This window comes from Bombina bombina, chromosome 1, assembly GCF_027579735.1.
Source record: "Bombina bombina isolate aBomBom1 chromosome 1, aBomBom1.pri, whole genome shotgun sequence".
Classification (NCBI taxonomy): domain Eukaryota; kingdom Metazoa; phylum Chordata; class Amphibia; order Anura; family Bombinatoridae; genus Bombina; species Bombina bombina.
In genome coordinates this window covers 592,761,337-592,780,864 of record NC_069499.1, presented here as the reverse complement: position 1 = coordinate 592,780,864, position 19,528 = coordinate 592,761,337, and the positions used below count along the sequence as shown (strand labels likewise).

The following is a 19,528-nucleotide window of genomic DNA, read 5'->3' as shown; positions in this document are numbered from 1 at the left end:
TGGCGCATGCCTTGAAAGTAGTTGGTCTCATGGTGGCTGCCATGGACATTATTCCTTTTGCTGGCTTCCATCTGTGACCTCTACAACTATGTATGCTCAGACAATGGAACGGCGATCTTTCCAACCTATCTTAGCAGACCGTCCTGGACAACCAAACAAGAGAATCTCTCTCCTGGTGGCTCTGTCAGGATCACCTGTCCCAAGGCATGCGCTTTTCGAGACCACTGCGAGAGATTGTGACTACGGATGCCAGCCTTCTGGGCTAGGGTGCAGTCTGGGGTTCCCTGAGAGTCCAGGGGACCTGGTCGCCGGAGGAATCTGTCCTCCCCATAAACATTCTGGAGTTAAGAGCCATCTACAATGCTCTGATAGCGTGGCTCCAACTTCGTTCTGCCTGGTTTATAAGATTTAAATTGGACAACATAACATCTGTGGCTTATATAAATTATCAGGGAGGAACACGGAGCTCCCTAGCTATGAAGGAAGTCTTGCGCACTCTTCAATTGCCACATTTCCTGAGTGGAGGATGCCTAGTACTGTCAAACATTGTTTTTCGGATAGTGTCATTGATACTCTGAACCAGGCTCGTAAGCCAGTGACAAGGTCTGGTGCACCTGCCTATCCTGATGCGAGAGTCAATGTTTTCCTTGGCATAAGGTGAGAGTTCTTCACATCCTTCTGTTTCTCCAAGAAGGTTTGGAGAATGGTTTGTCAGCTAGTTCTCTCAAGGGACAGATCTCTGCCCTTCCGGTGTGACTACACAAGAAGTTAGCTAATCTTCCGGACGTTCAGTCCTTTGTTCAGGCCCTGGTTAGAATCAGGCCTGTTTTTAAGTCTGTTTCTCCCTTTTGGAGCCTTAATCTAGTTCTTTGTGTTCTTCAACAAGCTCCGTTTGAGCCTATGCATTCTGTTCATATATCTTATCTTGTAAAGTTTTGTTTTTGTTGGCTATTTATTCTGCTCGCAGATTTTCAGACTTATCTGTATTACAGTGTGAGCCTCCTAATCTGATCTTTCATGCGGATAAGGCTGTTCTTCAAACCAAGTTGGGTTTTCTTCCTAAGGTGGTCTCTGACCTCAATATCAACCAAGACATTGTGGTTCCTTCTTTTTGTCCTAAACCTTCTTCTCAGAAGGTGCGTTTGTTACAAAATCTGGATGTGGTTCGTGCCTTAAAATTCTATCTCCATGCTTCCAAGGATCTTAGACAGTCTTCATCCTTGTTTGTGGTGTACACTGGTAAGCGCAAGGGTCAAAAAGCCATTGTGACTACTCTTTCCTTTTGGCTGAGGAGTGTCATTCGTTTGGCTTATGAGGAAGCTGGTCAGCAGCCTCCTGAAAGGATTAAAGGGACAGTCAAGTCCAAAATAAACTTTAATGATTCAAATAGGGCATGTAATTTTAAACAACTTTCCAATTTACGTTTATCACCAATTTTGCTTTGTTCTCTTGGTATTCTTAGTTGAAAGCTAAACCTAGGTATGCTTATATGCTAATTTCTTAGACCTTGAAGGCCGCCTCTAATCTGAATACATTTTGACAGTTTTTTTTTTACCACTAGAGAGCATTAGTTCAAGTGTTTCATATTGATAACATTGAGCTCATGCACGTGAAGTTACCTAGGAGTCAGCACTGATTAGCTAAAATGCAAGTCTGTCAAAAAAAACTGAATTAAAGGGGGCAGTTTGCAGAGGCTTAGATACAAGGTAATTACAGAGGTAAAATGTGTATTATTATAACTGTGTTGGTTATACAAAACTGGGGAATGGGTAATAAAGGGATTATCTATCTTTTTAAACAACAATTCTGGTGTGGACTGTCCCTTTAAGGCTCACTCTACCCGTGCTGTGTCCTTTTCTTGGGTTTTTAAGAACGAAGCTTCTATGGAATAAATCTGTAAAGCGGCTACCTGGTCCTCTTTGCACACTTTTTCTAAATTTTACAAGTTTAGGCCTCCATTACATATAGAGCGTCGCCCGCAAAAGCCGGCGACGCCAGATTTTACGCGATTTTGGTATTGCATATACGGCGTAGCATACAAGTTACGCGCGTATATTTCAGCCTTTGCCCGTATTTTTTTAACCATAGACTGACATAGAACAGACGCGCAATTTGGTATCCAATATACAGCGTAAGGACTTACGCGTGCTGAATTCTGAAAATCTTCTCCATTGTCATCTCGCCACAAATTGCAGGCGCAGCAACCCTTGCACTGACTAAAAAAGCACCGTAACTCCCTAAAATGCCTGCAAAAATCAACTAACACCTAACACATGCGCAATGTCTATCTACCTGTCAACCGCAATCCCACACCACAATAACTAATAAAGTCTATTAACCCCTAAACCGCCATAGCCCACAACGCAATAAACGTAACCTAACACCCCCTAAAATTACCTAATTTACAAAATACTAACGTTACTATTAAATGTAACTAAAACTAACACTAATTAAAATATAAAATTCAACTAAGTATAAATAGGGGTTTTACATGTCAGGCTTTTTTTTGGGAGGCATGTTAGACTTTTACGGGAGATTTGTTATTTTCTTTACTTTTCTTAGGCTCCTGCAGTTTCTAAAGTGGCGTAAGTCACTGGCGACTCCAGAAATGTGTATTTACGATTATTTCTGGACATCGCTAGTTTATCAGACTTACGCCATTTAGGAAATGCCGGCACAGTATATGTAATATCCCAATGTGCGAGGTGAAATTACGGGTGGCGCGGGTTCACACGCTTGCGCCGAAACCTATGCCGTATATATTTGATCGCGCCCTTGATGTTTTTGCCTCAGTTGAGGCTTCCTTTGAGAGGAAGGTGCTTCAAGCGGTGGTGCCTTCAGTTAAGGTCTGCCTGCCTTTTTTTCCCTCCCCGTCCATTCTGTGTCCTCTCTAGCTTGGGTATTGGATTCCCAACAGTAATGAATGGAATCATGGAATCTCCATGCCTTTAGAAAGAAAACAAAATGTATGCTTACCTAATAAATTTCTTTCTTTCCTGGCATGGAGAGTCCACGAACCCGCCCTTTTTTATTTTTCTAAGGCAGCGTTTTTTCCTTTACTCCTGGCACCTCTATACCCCTAGGTTTCTCCTATCTCTCCTTTATTTCCACGTCAGAATGACTGGGGGAGTATAGGAAGGGATCCTATGCTTTGGTTGGGGTGTCTTTGCCTCCTGGTGATGTAATTTTCAAGAGTAAAGATCTTGCGGACTCTTTAAAACCAAGAAAGAAATTAAATTGTCAAGTAAGAATAAATTATGTTTTATTATAGAAGTGATATGAAGTTGAATGGATATGTCAAGCAATCTCATATTATCTTGTAACACACACCTATAATTGTAAACAATTTTCAGTGATCCATCCCTTAGCATGCTGGTTCTTAATGCATCAGTTGGTTTTTAGTCTACCTATTTATTGCTGCTGTGACAATCATGTTATACTGTAGAGGTAGATTTATGCTTTCTTGATTCTTTTTCTACCTAGTCCCTGGATATATATGTACTCAAATTTTGCATTACTTTGAGCTTGCCTGGTCTCTTTGCTAGTACTAAGTTTCTCTATTGACCACTGTTTGCCCAAGCATATTTTGGCAGAGAAAAGTCTAGGTTTTTGGTTATTTTTAGAAATAAATGTAAAGTATTGGTGTAAAAGCTTGTGCGTCGGAAGTAAGAATTCCAGTTAGTGGGATAGTTTCAATCCGCCAAATGTGGGGCATGTAGTTTATTCAGAGTTGATAGATGTGCAGTTTGCCAAACTGAATACATAGAAAACTGGAAATAGCCAGCCTCATCTATATACACTGAGATAAAAAGGTTTCATCCCACTCACTCCTCAATCCCTTACATCCCCACCAAGTGTTACACCGCTTATAAACAGGCTAGTGCCACCAAATCATTTCTGTCTTTATATTATCTTTACTTTTCTGAAGGGGGGGGGGGTTATTGAACCATTCATTTCCCACCTTCAGATATCTTGTTCTGCCCTCCATTTCCTTCAATTAAAGGTCTTTTCCTTCCACCATTCTGAAAACTTTATTTGTTCATCAATGTCTCAAATTGCCCTTCCTTTCCTTTGGATGTCTTGCTTGGCATGTAATTGATTTTCTGCTCCTGCCGTGGCATCCTTGTTCTTGTCTCCATATCCTCCTGCACTTATGTCATCTAATTACTTCCCTTCTCCCTCTGTCCTTAATTTTTCACTGCTCTGCTATTTCTCCCCTTTCCCTTCCTCATATCTTCTACACTGTGCTCCAGTTTCTCTCTCTCTCATGTCTTACTATCATTCTGCCTAAAACTCTCTCCTGGTTTTTTTTCTGTCCCCACCTCTTCTTCATGTGTTTCTCTTTTGACACTTCTCTTTCCCTCTTGCGCTCTCTTTAAAGGGACACTGAACCCAAATTTTTTTCTTTCGTGATTCAGATAGAGCATGCAATTTTAAGCAACTTTCTAATTTACTCCTATTATCAATTTGTCTTCGTTCTCTTGCTATCTTTATTTGAAAAAGTGGACAACACTTTTTTTATTGGTGGATGAATTTATCCACCAATCAGCAAGAACAACCCAGGTTGTTCACCAAAAATGGGCCTGCATCTAAACTTACATTCTTACATTTCAAATAAAGATACCAAGAGAATGAAGAAAATTTGATAATAGGAGTAAATTAGAAAGTTGCTTAAAATTTCATGCTCTGTCTGAATCACGAAAGAAAAAATTTGGGTTCAGTGTCCCTTTAAGCTTGCCTCCTCTCTGTTTTGTACCTTGTTTATTTACTCCTCCTGTTAGCATAACTTGCCCTCCTTTGTCTCACCCTGCCCTTCCTTTCCTCCAGATGTCCCACTCAGCGTGCAGTGCCTTATGTCGATCCATTAAGCTTCAGTGTGAGCTTTATCCCTCTCGTCAGATTGCCATCTGCCTAGATCCATACTGTGGCTTGGGCTTTGCTCTCTGGTGTCTCTGCAGGTAATATATAGCTTGCGTTTCTGGCATTATGGGAAAAAAAAATATTTGCATGATGGTAACATGCTTGTTTTTTTACAGTGTGTATTCTGGACACCAGTCCATCCTAGTACCACCTTTGGAGCTAGAGACTAATGCATCGTTGTGGCTGAGCGCTGTCAGTCAACACAAAGTGCGTGTGACGTTCTGTTCATACTCTGTAATGGAGATGTGCACTCGAGGTCTTGGCTGCCAGACAGGCACCCTGCGGGTGAGGAGCAGGCAGTCTAAAAACTGTCTCTTTGTTCTATTCCATTTGATCACCTGGTCTATCTGCCCTCTCTTTCCCATTATCTTTTTCTCTCTCTTTCACTCCTCGGCCCTTGCTTACTTCAATAACTATTGTATTTCTCTTTATTCTGGTTGCGCATTTCTCTTCTTGTCCTCTGTTGCTCATCGTTGGTATTACCACAAGTGCTCTGTTCCTCACTTTCATCTTCCCTACACCAGTCTTCATGAATCCATTTTTCCCTTTTTTCTTTACTCACCTCACTGCTTTTTAACCCTTCCCTCACATCCACTGTGTGTGACCTCACCTTGCTTAGTATATGGTAAGTTGTAATATATCTTCTATGTTAACAGGTTTTATAGTATGATTTGTTGGCTTAGTAATATTTCTAAAGCTGTCCTTGCTCAGTCCGTCTCTCGTTCTTGCTCTCTAGATCAGGTTACACACGTATTTGTGTACCCTTTACTTCTGCCTTTTGTCTCTTCCATGCTCTTCTCATTTTATCCCTTGATTTTGCACTTGTTTGCATTATATTTGCCTTTTTCATTTGTTTATTCACTCTTTCCATTAGTCCTCTCTCATTAATATCTTGGAAAATTTTAAAAAAATAATGTTGATTTCCACATCCCTTTTAGCTATATCAGATTTTTTCCCCTTTGCAGATATTTCCTCTTTTGCTTTTATTTTCATCAGTTCCTTCTTTCCTGATTTCTCACTTTACTTTACCCTTGTTCTATGCCTCTCTTCCACAATTACCTTTTTTCTTCTTTTTTTTCTCTTTTTTCTTCTTAAATGGAAAGAGTCCACAGCTGCATTCATTACTTTTGGGAAATAAGAACCTGGCCACCAGGAGGAGGCAAAGAAACCCCAGCCAAAGGCTTAAATACTCCTCCCACTCCCTCATCCCCCAGTCATTCTTTGCCTTTCGTCCTAGGAGGTTGGCAGAGAAGTGTAAGAATTTTCTCCAACATAGGTGTGTCCGGTCCACGGCGTCATCCTTACTTGTGGGATATTCTCTTCCCCAACAGGAAATGGCAAAGAGCCCAGCAAAGCTGGTCACATGATCCCTCCTAGGCTCCGCCTACCCCAGTCATTCTCTTTGCCGTTGTACAGGCAACATCTCCACGGAGATGGCTTAGAGTTTTTTAGTGTTTAACTGTAGTTTTTCATTATTCAATCAAGAGTTTGTTATTTTCAAATAGTGCTGGTACGTACTATTTACTCAGAAACAGAAAAGAGATGAAGAATTCTGTTTGTATGAGGAAAATGATTTTAGCAACCGTAACTAAAATCCATGGCTGTTCCACACAGGACTGTTGAGAGCAATTAACTTCAGTTGGGGGAACAGTTTGCAGTCCCTTGCTGCTTGAGGTATGACACATTCTAACAAGACGATGTAATGCTGGAAGCTGTCATTTTCCCTATGGGATCCGGTAAGCCATGTTTATTACGATTGTAAATAAGGGCTTCACAAGGGCTTATTTAAACTGTAGACTTTTTCTGGGCTAAATCGATTGATTATTAACACATATTTAGCCTTGAGGAATCATTTTATCTGGGTATTTTGATATAATAATATCGGCAGGCACTGTTTTAGACACCTTATTCTTTAGGGGCTTTCCCAAAGCATAGGCAGAGTCTCATTTTCGCGCCGGTGTTGCGCACTTGTTTTTTGAGAGGCATGGCATGCAGTCGCATGTGAGAGGAGCTCTGATACTTATAAAAGACTTCTGAAGGCGTCATTTGGTATCGTATTCCCCTTTGGGTTTGGTTGGGTCTCAGCAAAGCAGATACCAGGGACTGTAAAGGGGTTTAAAGCTTAAAACGGCTCCGGTTCCGTTATTTTAAGGGTTAAAGCTTCCAAAATTGGTGTGCAATATTTTCAAGGCTTTAAGACGCTGTGGTGAAAATTTGGTGAATTTTGAACAATTCCTTCATGTTTTTTCGCAATTGCAGTAATAAAGTGTGTTCAGTTTAAAATTTAAAGTGACAGTAACGGTTTTATTTTAAAACGTTTTTTGTACTTTCTGATCAAGTTTATGCCTGTTTAACATGTCTGACCTACCAGATAGACTGTGTTCTGAATGTGGGGAAGCCAGAATTCCTATTCATTTAAATAAATGTGATTTATGTGATAATGACAATGATGCCCAAGATGATTCCTCAAGTGAGGGGAGTAAGCATGGTACTGCATCATTCCCTCCTTCGTCTACACGAGTCTTGCCCACTCAGGAGGCCCCTAGTACATCTAGCGCGCCAATACTCCTTACTATGCAACAATTAACGGCTGTAATGGATAATTCTGTCAAAAACATTTTAGCCAAAATGAACCCTTGTCAGCGTAAGCGTGGCTGCTCTGTTTTAGTTACTGAAGAGCATGACGACGCTGATATTAATATCTCTGAAGGGCCCCTAACCCAATCTGAGGGGGCCAGGGAGGTTTTGTCTGAGGGAGAAATTACTGATTTAGGGAACATTTCTCAGCAGGCTGAATCTGATGTGATTACATTTAAATTTAAATTGGAACATCTCCGCATTTTGCTTAAGGAGGTATTATCCACTCTGGATGATTGTGAAAATTTAGTCATCCCAGAGAAACTATGTAAAATGGACAAGTTCCTAGAGGTGCCGGGGCTCCCAGAAGCTTTTCCTATACCCAAGCGGGTGGCGGACATTGTTAATAAAGAATGGGAAAGGCCCGGTATTCCTTTCGTCCCTCCCCCCATATTTAAAAAATTGTTTCCTATGGTCGACCCCAGAAAGGACTTATGGCAGTCAGTCCCCAAGGTCGAGGGAGCGGTTTCTACTTTAAACAAACGCACCACTATTCCCATAGAGGATAGTTGTGCTTTCAAAGATCCTATGGATAAAAAATTAGAAGGTTTGCTTAAAAAGATGTTTGTTCAGCAGGGTTACCTTCTACAACCCATTTCATGCATTGTCCCTGTCACTACTGCCGCATATTTCTGGTTTGATGAACTGCTTAAGGTGCTCGATAGTGACTCTCCTCCTTATGAGGAGATTATGGACAGAATCAATGCTCTCAAATTGGCTAATTCTTTCACTCTAGACGCCTCTTTGCAATTGGCTAAGTTAGCGGCTAAGAACTCTGGGTTTGCTATTGTGGCGCGCAGAGCGCTTTGGTTGAAATCTTGGTCGGCTGATGCGTCTTCCAAGAACAAGCTACTAAACATTCCTTTCAAGGGGAAAACGTTGTTTGGTCCTGACTTGAAAGAGATTATCTCTGATATCACTGGGGGTAAGGGCCACGCCCTTCCTCAGGATCGGCCTTTCAAGGCAAAAAATAGACCTAATTTTCGTCCCTTTCGTAAAAACGGACCAGCCCAAGGTGCTACGTCCTCTAAGCAAGAGGGTAATACTTCTCAGGCCAAGCCAGCTTGGAGACCAATGCAAGGCTGGAACAAGGGAAAGCAGGCCAAGAAACCTGCCACTGCTACCAAGACAGCATGAAATATTGGCCCCCGATCCGGGACCGGATCTGGTGGGGGGCAGACTCTCTCTCTTCGCTCAGGCTTGGGCAAGAGATGTTCTGGATCCTTGGGCGCTAGAAATAGTCTCCCAGGGTTATCTTCTGGAATTCAAGGGACTTCCCCCAAGGGGGAGGTTCCACAGGTCGCAGTTGTCTTCAGACCACTTAAAAAGACAGGCGTTCTTACATTGTGTAGAAGACCTGTTAAAAATGGGAGTGATTCATCCTGTTCCATTAAGAGAACAAGGGATGGGGTTCTACTCCAATCTGTTCATAGTTCCCAAAAAAGAGGGAACGTTCAGACCAATCCTAGATCTCAAGATCTTAAACAAATTTCTCAAGGTCCCATCGTTCAAGATGGAAACCATTCGAACTATCCTTCCTTCCATCCAGGAAGGTCAATTCATGACCACGGTGGATTTAAAGGATGCGTATCTACATATTCCTATCCACAAGGAACATCATCGGTTCCTAAGGTTTGCATTCCTGGACAAACATTACCAGTTCGTGGCGCTTCCTTTCGGATTAGCCACTGCTCCAAGGATTTTCACAAAGGTACTAGGGTCCCTTCTAGCGGTGCTAAGACCAAGGGGCATTGCAGTAGTACCTTACCTGGACGACATTCTGATTCAAGCGTCGTCCCTTCCTCAAGCAAAGGCTCACACGGACATTGTCCTGGCCTTTCTCAGATCTCACGGCTGGAAAGTGAACGTGGAAAAGAGTTCTCTATCCCCGTCAACAAGGGTTCCCTTCTTGGGAACAATTATAGACTCCTTAGAAATGAGGATCTTTCTAACAGAGGCCAGAAAAACAAAGCTTCTGGACTCTTGTCGGATACTTCATTCCGTTCCTCTTCCTTCCATAGCTCAGTGCATGGAAGTGATCGGGTTGATGGTGGCGGCGATGGACATAGTTCCTTTTGCGCGCATTCATCTAAGACCATTACAACTGTGCATGCTCAGTCAGTGGAATGGGGACTATACAGACTTGTCTCCGAAGATACAAGTAAATCAGAGGACCAGAGACTCACTCCGTTGGTGGCTGTCCCTGGACAATCTGTCTCAAGGGATGATGTTCCACAGACCAGAGTGGGTCATTGTCACGACCGACGCCAGTCTGATAGGCTGGGGCGCGGTCTGGGGATCCCTGAAAGCTCAGGGTCTTTGGTCTCGGGAAGAATCTCTTCTTCCGATAAATATTCTGGAACTGAGAGTGATATTCAATGCTCTCCAGGCCTGGCCCCAGCTTGCGAGGACCAGGTTCATACGGTTTCAATCAGACAACATGACGACTGTTGCGTACATCAACCATCAGGGGGGAACAAGGAGTTCCCTAGCGATGGAAGAAGTAACCAAAATTATTCTTTGGGCGGAGTCTCACTCCTGCCACCTGTCTGCTATCCACATCCCAGGAGTGGAAAATTGGGAAGCGGATTTTCTGAGTCGGCAGACATTGCATCCGGGGGAGTGGGAACTCCATCCGGAAATCTTTGCCCAAGTCACTCACCTGTGGGGCATTCCAGACATGGATCTGATGGCCTCTCGTCAGAACTTCAAAGTTCCTTGCTACGGGGCCAGATCCAGGGATCCCAAGGCGGCTCTAGTGGATGCACTAGTGGCACCTTGGACCTTCAAACTAGCTTATGTGTTCCCGCCATTTCCTCTCATCCCCAGGCTGATAGCCAGGATCAAGCAGGAGAGGGCGTCGGTGATCTTGATAGCTCCTGCGTGGCCACGCAGGACTTGGTATGCAGATCTGGTGAATATGTCATCGGCTCCACCTTGGAAGCTACCTTTGAGACGAGACCTTCTTGTTCAGGGTCCGTTCGAACATCTGAATCTGGTTTCACTCCAGCTGACTGCTTGGAGATTGAACGCTTGATTTTATCGAAGCGAGGATTCTCAGATTCTGTTATCGATACTCTTGTTCAGGCCAGAAAGCCTGTGACTAGAAAGATTTACCACAAAATTTGGAAAAAATATATCTGTTGGTGTGAATCTAAAGGATTCCCTTGGGACAAGGTTAAGATTCCTAGGATTCTATCCTTCCTTCAAGAAGGATTGGAAAAAGGATTATCTGCAAGTTCCCTGAAGGGACAGATTTCTGCCTTGTCGGTATTACTTCACAAAAAGCTGGCAGCTGTGCCAGATGTTCAAGCCTTTGTTCAGGCTCTGGTTAGAATCAAGCCTGTTTACAAACCTTTGACTCCTCCTTGGAGTCTCAATTTAGTTCTTTCAGTTCTTCAGGGGGTTCCGTTTGAACCCTTACATTCCGTTGATATTAAGTTATTATCTTGGAAAGTTTTGTTTTTAGTTGCGATTTCTTCTGCTAGAAGAGTCTCAGAATTATCTGCTCTGCAGTGTTCTCCTCCTTATCTGGTGTTCCATGCAGATAAGGTGGTTTTACGTACTAAACCTGGTTTTCTTCCAAAAGTTGTTTCTAACAAAAACATTAACCAGGAGATTATCGTACCTTCTCTGTGTCCAAAACCAGTTTCAAAGAAGGAACGTTTGTTGCACAATTTGGATGTTGTTCGCGCTCTAAAATTCTATTTAGATGCTACAAAGGATTTTAGACAAACATCTTCCTTGTTTGTTGTTTATTCAGGTAAAAGGAGAGGTCAAAAGGCAACTTCTACCTCTCTCTCTTTTTGGATTAAAAGCATCATCAGATTGGCTTACGAGACTGCCGGACGGCAGCCTCCCGAAAGAATCACAGCTCATTCCACTAGGGCTGTGGCTTCCACATGGGCCTTCAAGAACGAGGCTTCTGTTGATCAGATATGTAGGGCAGCGACTTGGTCTTCACTGCACACTTTTACCAAATTTTACAAGTTTGATACTTTTGCTTCTTCTGAGGCTATTTTTGGGAGAAAGGTTTTGCAAGCCGTGGTGCCTTCCATTTAGGTGACCTGATTTGCTCCCTCCCTTCATCCGTGTCCTAAAGCTTTGGTATTGGTTCCCACAAGTAAGGATGACGCCGTGGACCGGACACACCTATGTTGGAGAAAACAGAATTTATGTTTACCTGATAAATTTCTTTCTCCAACGGTGTGTCCGGTCCACGGCCCGCCCTGGTTTTTTTAATCAGGTCTGATATTTTATTTTCTTTAACTACAGTCACCACGGTACCATATGGTTTCTCCTATGCAAATATTCCTCCTTAACGTCGGTCGAATGACTGGGGTAGGCGGAGCCTAGGAGGGATCATGTGACCAGCTTTGCTGGGCTCTTTGCCATTTCCTGTTGGGGAAGAGAATATCCCACAAGTAAGGATGACGCCGTGGACCGGACACACCGTTGGAGAAAGAAATTTATCAGGTAAACATAAATTCTGTTTTTGTTTTTTGTCTCTTATGGAGGGTAGTACTCTTCGGCATGGGACAAAAGTTTTAAGTAGTCCTGTCAGTCTCTCAGTGAGGGCTTGGATGAAAGTTAGAGTCCAGAAATGCAGGGAGATTCTTTCTGCGAAACGTTCCCGACTCATGTTAACAGCTCCTCAAGCAATCAGCGTTGTCGAACTTCGCTCCTCTGCCTGCTTTCTTCTCTCAAGTTCATGGCGGAGGCAATGCTACTGAAAGGCTGTGTTCCTGTTCCACGGCGTTGATTCTGGTAAGATTGTTTCATTTTACTTTATTTCTCAATGTACTGTAATGTGAATGTTTTCCCGAGAGGCTACCACCTTGTGGATCTATCTTATCACAAGGGTCTCAGTGAGTCTCTTTTAGTATCTTGGAATCGAGGGTTAATATCCCCTGAGGGAGGTTATTGAACAGGGGGGTTTATAATCATGTTTATGTGATTCAACCTGCTTATGTGTGATGTTTATGGTTTATGGTTTATGGTTTGGAACATTGAGGCCTTTGGAAGTGACGCAGCCTTTTGGTTGTGCGCTCTTTTTTGGACTGTACGGTTCACCTTATGTCGGCCGTCGTTACATTCCATTTTCCATTTCCGCATTCCCGACCGTGTGGCGAAGGAAATATTCTAGTCCGCAGTGGTCTGGTCATAGGAGGAGGTGAGTGCCCCAGCCATTGTGGATGTCAGGTGCCGTTTTTGTTTTACTACTTTAGTCCATATTTATATATAATCTACCAGTTATGGAGAATTCTGATGCTAAGACTGTGCTAATTTCTGATCAGTTACGGAGGATTCTGATACTGAGACTATTTTGATTTCAGATTCTGTGTCCAGTGACGAATCCGGACTGGCCTCGTTGACACATGTTAACCAGTTTTGTTCCGTATGCCATTTTAGAGCGCCTTGTTCCTCGGGCTCGGGGAAGATAGGGCTCCGTTTGGCTGCTCCTGCGGGTAGGCCTGTGTCTTTTCGGGCACTAACCTCCGGGTTACCTTATATTTTGTTTGGATCCGATGGGATGTGTTTTATTTGGTTTTGTTTGCTTCTGGAACCTTCTGGGATCGATACTCTTTGTTCTTCTTCGGAAGTTGTTTTGGACACATTATTCTTATGTTAAAATGTCTGTTTTATTTTTTTTCCCTATGAGGGAGAATTTGCAACTTACCAGTTAGGACCCTAAGTGCAGGCTGGTCCTGTTGGGTTTGTTCGGTCTTGCAGCTGTTCAGACGTGTGGCGCTGTTCTGCTCGGCTGGTACGGTAGAAGCGCTGAGTGCTCAGGTTTTCATTGTTTTTTATGTTCAACTAAGCATTTGAGAGGACCTGTGGGTCCGTAAGGCGGGATGGATTCTTTCAGTCCTTATAGCCTTCAGTCATAGCTGACCGGGTCAGGGGAGTTTTTCTGCTGCGTCACTCTATCTGACATCTGATATAATCAGAACCTAGTGTTTTCCTCCCCCGTGCGGGGGAGGGTTGGAGGGCTTAGTGCCCCGTTGCCGCAGTTTGAGCGGTTTAAACTTCGGTTTCAGGGCTCTGGATTGCCCTTGTGGGCCTGATCCAACATCTTGTATCAGATTAGGCTGTCTAGCATGCAGTGGGATTTCAGTTTGAAACCAGTTGCAGCTCTTGGCAACTTGCAGGTGTGCGCATACACTTTTTTAGTGTATCTAGATACTGCTCTTTCTCTTGACGTGTATTGTCTGTTTGAGTGATGCTCTTACTCTTGATGTGTACTGTCTGTTTGAGTGGAGACCTTTGGGTCTCCTTCCATTGTCCCGGATGAGTTGGATCTTCTTTCTCCAACATAGGTGTGTCCGGTCCACGGCGTCATCCTTACTTGTGGGATATTCTCTTCCCCAACAGGAAATGGCAAAGAGCCCAGCAAAGCTGGTCACATGATCCCTCCTAGGCTCCGCCTACCCCAGTCATTCTCTTTGCCGTTGTACAGGCAACATCTCCACGGAGATGGCTTAGAGTTTTTTAGTGTTTAACTGTAGTTTTTATTATTCAATCAAGAGTTTGTTATTTTAAAATAGTGCTGGTATGTACTATTTACTCTGAAACAGAAAAGAGATGAAGATTTCTGTTTGTAAGAGGAAAATTATTTTAGCAACCGTTACTAAAATCGATGGCTGTTCCACACAGGACTGTTGAGAGGAATTAACTTCAGTTGAGGGAACAGTGAGCAGAATTTTACTGCTTGAGGTATGACACATTCTAACAAGACGATGTAATGCTGGAAGCTGTCATTTTCCCTATGGGATCCGGTAAGCCATTTTTATTACAGACAATAATTAAGGGCTTCACAAGGGCTTTTTAAGACTGTAGACATTTTCTGGGCTAAATCGATTCATATATAAACATATTTAGCCTTGAGGAATCATTTTAATCTGGGTATTTTGTAGAATAATATCGGCAGGCACTGTTTTGGACACCTTATTCTCTAGGGGCTTTCCCTAATCATAGGCAGAGTCTCATTTTCGCGCCGGTATTGCGCACTTGTTTTTGAGAAGCATGACATGCAGTCGCATGTGTGAGGAGCTCTGATACATAGAAAAGACTTTCTGAAGGCGTCATTTGGTATCGTATTCCCCTTTGGGCTTGGTTGGGTCTCAGCAAAGCAGATACCAGGGACTGTAAAGGGGTTAAAGATAAAAACGGCTCCGGTTCCGTTATTTTAAGGGTTAAAGCTTCCAAATTTGGTGTGCAATACTTTTAAGGCTTTAAGACACTGTGGTGAAATTTTGGTGAACAATTCCTTCATACTTTTTCGCAATTGCAGTAATAAAGTGTGTTCAGTTTAAAATTTAAAGTGACAGTAACGGTTTTATTTTAAAACGTTTTTTGTACTTTGTTATCAAGTTTATGCCTGTTTAACATGTCTGAACTACCAGATAGACTGTGTTCTGAATGTGGGGAAGCCAAGGTTCCTTCTCATTTAAATAGATGTGATTTATGTGACACAAAATTTAGAGAAAATGATGCCCAAGATGATTCCTCAAGTGAGGGGAGTAAGCATGGTACTGCATCATCCCCTCCTTCGTCTACACCAGTCTTGCCCACTCAGGAGGCCCCTAGTACATCTAGCGCGCCAATACTCCTTACTATGCAACAATTAACGGCTGTAATGGATAATTCTATCAAAAACATTTTAGCCAAAATGCCCACTTATCAGCGTAAGCGCGACTGCTCTGTTTTAGATAATACTGAAGAGCATGAGGACGCTGATGATATTGTTTCTGAAGGGCCCCTACACCAGTCTGAGGGGGCCAGGGAGGTTTTGTCTGAGGGAGAAATTTCAGATTCAGGGAAAATTTCTCAACAAGCTGAACCTGATGTGATTACATTTAAATTTAAGTTGGAACATCTCCGCGCTCTGCTTAAGGAGGTGTTATCCACTCTGGATGATTGTGAGAATTTGATCATCCCAGAGAAACTATGTAAAATGGACAAGTTCCTAGAGGTCCCGGGGCCCCCAGAAGCTTTTCCTATACCCAAGCGGGTGGCGGACATTGTAAATAAAGAATGGGAAAGGCCCGGTATACCTTTCGTCCCTCCCCCCATATTTAAAAAATTGTTTCCTATGGTCGACCCCAGAAAGGACTTATGGCAGACAGTCCCCAAGGTCGAGGGGGCGGTTTCTACTTTAAACAAACGCACCACTATACCCATAGAAGATAGTTGTGCTTTCAAAGATCCTATGGATAAAAAATTAGAAGGTTTGCTTAAAAAGATGTTTGTTCAGCAAGGTTACCTTCTACAACCAATTTCATGCATTGTCCCTGTCACTACAGCCGCGTGTTTCTGGTTCGATGAGCTAGAAAAGGCGATCACTAGTGATTCTCAAATTGGCTAATTCTTTCACCCTAGACGCCACTTTGCAATTGGCTAGGTTAGCGGCGAAAAATTCTGGGTTTGCTATTGTGGCGCGCAGAGCGCTTTGGTTGAAATCTTGGTCAGCGGATGCGTCTTCCAAGAACAAATTGCTTAACATTCCTTTCAAGGGGAAAACGCTGTTTGGCCCTGACTTGAAAGAGATTATCTCTGATATCACTGGGGGTAAGGGCCACGCCCTTCCTCAGGATAGGTCTTTCAAGGCCAAAAATAAACCTAATTTTCGTCCCTTTCGTAGAAACGGACCAGCCCCAAGTGCTACGTCCTCTAAGCAAGAGGGTAATACTTCTCAAGCCAAGCCAGCCTGGAGATTAATGCAAGGCTGGAACAAGGGAAAGCAGGCCAAGAAACCTGCCACTGCTACCAAGACAGCATGAATTGTTGGCCCCCGATCCGGGACCGGATCTGGTGGGGGGCAGACTCTCTCTCTTCGCTCAGGCTTGGGCAAGAGATGTTCTGGATCCTTGGGCACTAGAAATAGTCTCCCAAGGTTATCTTCTGGAATTCAAGGGGCTTCCCCTAAGGGGGAGGTTCCACAGGTCTCAATTGTCTTCAGACCACATAAAAAAACAGGCATTCTTACATTGTGTAGAAGACCTGTTAAAAATGGGAGTGATTCATCCTGTTCCATTAGGGGAACAAGGGATGGGGTTCTACTCCAATCTGTTCGTAGTTCCCAAAAAAGAGGGAACGTTCAGACCAATCTTAGATCTCAAGATCCTAAACAAGTTTCTCAAGGTTCCATCGTTCAAAATGGAAACCATTCGAACAATTCTTCCTTCCATCCAGGAAGGTCAATTCATGACCACGGTGGATTTAAAGGATGCGTATCTACATATTCCTATCCACAAGGAACATCATTGGTTCCTAAGGTTCGCATTCCTGGACAAGCATTACCAGTTCGTGGCACTTCCTTTCGGATTAGCCACTGCTCCAAGGATTTTCACAAAGGTACTAGGGTCCCTTCTAGCGGTGCTAAGACCAAGGGGCATTGCAGTAGTACCTTACTTGGACGACATTCTGATTCAAGCGTCGTCCCTTCCTCAAGCAAAGGCTCACACGGACATAGTCCTGGCCTTTCTCAGATCTCACGGATGGAAAGTGAACGTAGAAAAGAGTTCTCTATCTCCGTCAACAAGGGTTCCCTTCTTGGGAACAATAATAGACTCCTTAGAAATGAGGATTTTTCTGACAGAGGCCAGAAAAACAAAACTTCTAAACTCTTGTCGGATACTTCATTCCGTTCCTCTTCCTTCCATAGCGCAGTGCATGGAAGTAATAGGTTTGATGGTAGCGGCAATGGACATAGTTCCTTTTGCGCGCATTCATCTAAGACCATTACAACTGTGCATGCTCAGTCAGTGGAATGGGGACTATACAGACTTGTCTCCGAAGATACAAGTAAATCAGAGGACCAGAGATTCACTCCGTTGGTGGCTGTCCCTGGACAACCTGTCACAAGGGATGAACTTCCGCAGGCCAGAGTGGGTCATTGTCACGACCGACGCCAGTCTGATGGGCTGGGGCGCGGTCTGGGGACCCCTGAAAGCTCAGGGTCTTTGGTCTCGGGAAGAATCTCTTCTACCGATAAATATTCTGGAACTGAGAGCGATACTCAATGCTCTCAAGGCTTGGCCTCAGCTAGCAAAGGCCAAGTTCATACGGTTTCAATCAGACAACATGACGACTGTTGCGTACATCAACCATCAGGGGGGAACAAGGAGTTCCCTGGCGATGGAAGAAGTGACCAAAATCATTCAATGGGCGGAGACTCACTCCTGCCACCTGTCTGCAATCCACATCCCAGGAGTGGAAAATTGGGAAGCGGATTTTCTGAGTCGTCAGACATTACATCCGGGGGAGTGGGAACTCCATCCGGAAATCTTTGCCCAAATTACTCAACTGTGGGGCATTCCAGACATGGATCTGATGGCCTCTCGTCAGAACTTCAAGGTTCCTTGCTACGGGTCCAGATCCAGGGATCCCAAGGCGACTCTAGTAGATGCACTAGTAGCACCTTGGACCTTCAAACTAGCTTATCTATTCCCGCCGTTTCCTCTCATCCCCAGGCTGGTAGCCAGGATCAATCAGGAGAGGGCATCGGTGATCTTGATAGCTCCTGCGTGGCCACGCAGGACTTGGTATGCAGATCTGGTGAATATGTCATCGGCTCCACCATGGAAGCTACCTTTGAGACGAGACCTTCTTGTTCAAGGTCCGTTCGAACATCCGAATCTGGTCTCACTCCAACTGACTGCTTGGAGATTGAACGCTTGATCTTATCAAAGCGAGGGTTCTCAGATTCTGTTATTGATACTCTTGTTCAGGCCAGAAAGCCTGTAACTAGAAAAATTTACCACAAAATATGGAAAAAATATATCTGTTGGTGTGAATCTAAAGGATTCCCTTGGGACAAGGTAAAAATTCCTAAGATTCTATCCTTTCTTCAAGAAGGATTGGAGAAAGGATTATCTGCAAGTTCCTTGAAGGGACAGATTTCTGCCTTGTCTGTGTTACTTCACAAAAAGTTGGCAGCTGTGCCAGATGTTCAAGCCTTTGTTCAGGCTCTGGTTAGAATCAAGCCTGTTTACAAACCTTTGACTCCTCCTTGGAGTCTCAACTTAGTTCTTTCAGTTCTTCAGGGGGTTCCGTTTGAACCCTTACATGCCGTTGATATTAAGTTATTATCTTGGAAAGTTTTGTTTTTGGTTGCAATTTCTTCTGCTAGAAGAGTTTCAGAATTATCTGCTCTGCAGTGTTCTCCTCCTTATCTGGTGTTCCATGCAGATAAGGTGGTTTTACGTACTAAACCTGGTTTTCTTCCGAAAGTTGTTTCTAACAAAAACATTAACCAGGAGATAGTCGTGCCTTCTTTGTGTCCGAATCCAGTTTCAAAGAAGGAACGTTTGTTGCACAATTTGGATGTTGTTCGCGCTCTAAAATTCTATTTAGATGCTACAAAGGATTTTAGACAAACATCTTCCTTGTTTGTTGTTTATTCTGGTAAAAGGAGAGGTCAAAAAGCAACTTCTACCTCTCTCTTTTTGGATTAAAAGCATCATCAGATTGGCTTATGAGACTGCCGGACGGCAGCCTCCTGAAAGAATCACAGCTCATTCCACTAGGGCTGTGGCTTCCACATGGGCCTTCAAGAACGAGGCTTCTGTTGATCAGATATGTCGGGCAGCGACTTGGTCTTCACTGCACACTTTTACCAAATTTTACAAGTTTGATACTTTTGCTTCTTCTGAGGCTATTTTTGGGAGAAAGGTTTTGCAAGCCGTGGTGCCTTCCATTTAGGTGACCTGATTTGCTCCCTCCCTTCATCCGTGTCCTAAAGCTTTGGTATTGGTTCCCACAAGTAAGGATGACGCCGTGGACCGGACACACCTATGTTGGAGAAAACAGAATTTATGTTTACCTGATAAATTACTTTCTCCAACGGTGTGTCCGGTCCACGGCCCGCCCTGGTTTTTTAATCAGGTCTGATAATTTATTTTCTTTAACTACAGTCACCACGGTATCATATGGTTTCTCCTATGCAAATATTCCTCCTTTACGTCGG

The 19,528-nt window shown here is 43.5% G+C and overlaps 1 protein-coding gene across 1 annotated transcript in view; it reads left to right on the top strand.

Moving 5' to 3' along the window:
• DIP2A (disco interacting protein 2 homolog A) overlaps positions 1 to 19,528 on the top strand; it is a 311,461-nt gene that overhangs the window by 217,848 nt on the left and 74,085 nt on the right. The window contains exons 30-31 of the mRNA XM_053698887.1: positions 4,828 to 4,958; positions 5,037 to 5,205. Coding sequence (XP_053554862.1) covers positions 4,828 to 4,958; positions 5,037 to 5,205 — 300 coding nt within the window. The remainder of the gene's footprint in view (positions 1 to 4,827; positions 4,959 to 5,036; positions 5,206 to 19,528) is intronic.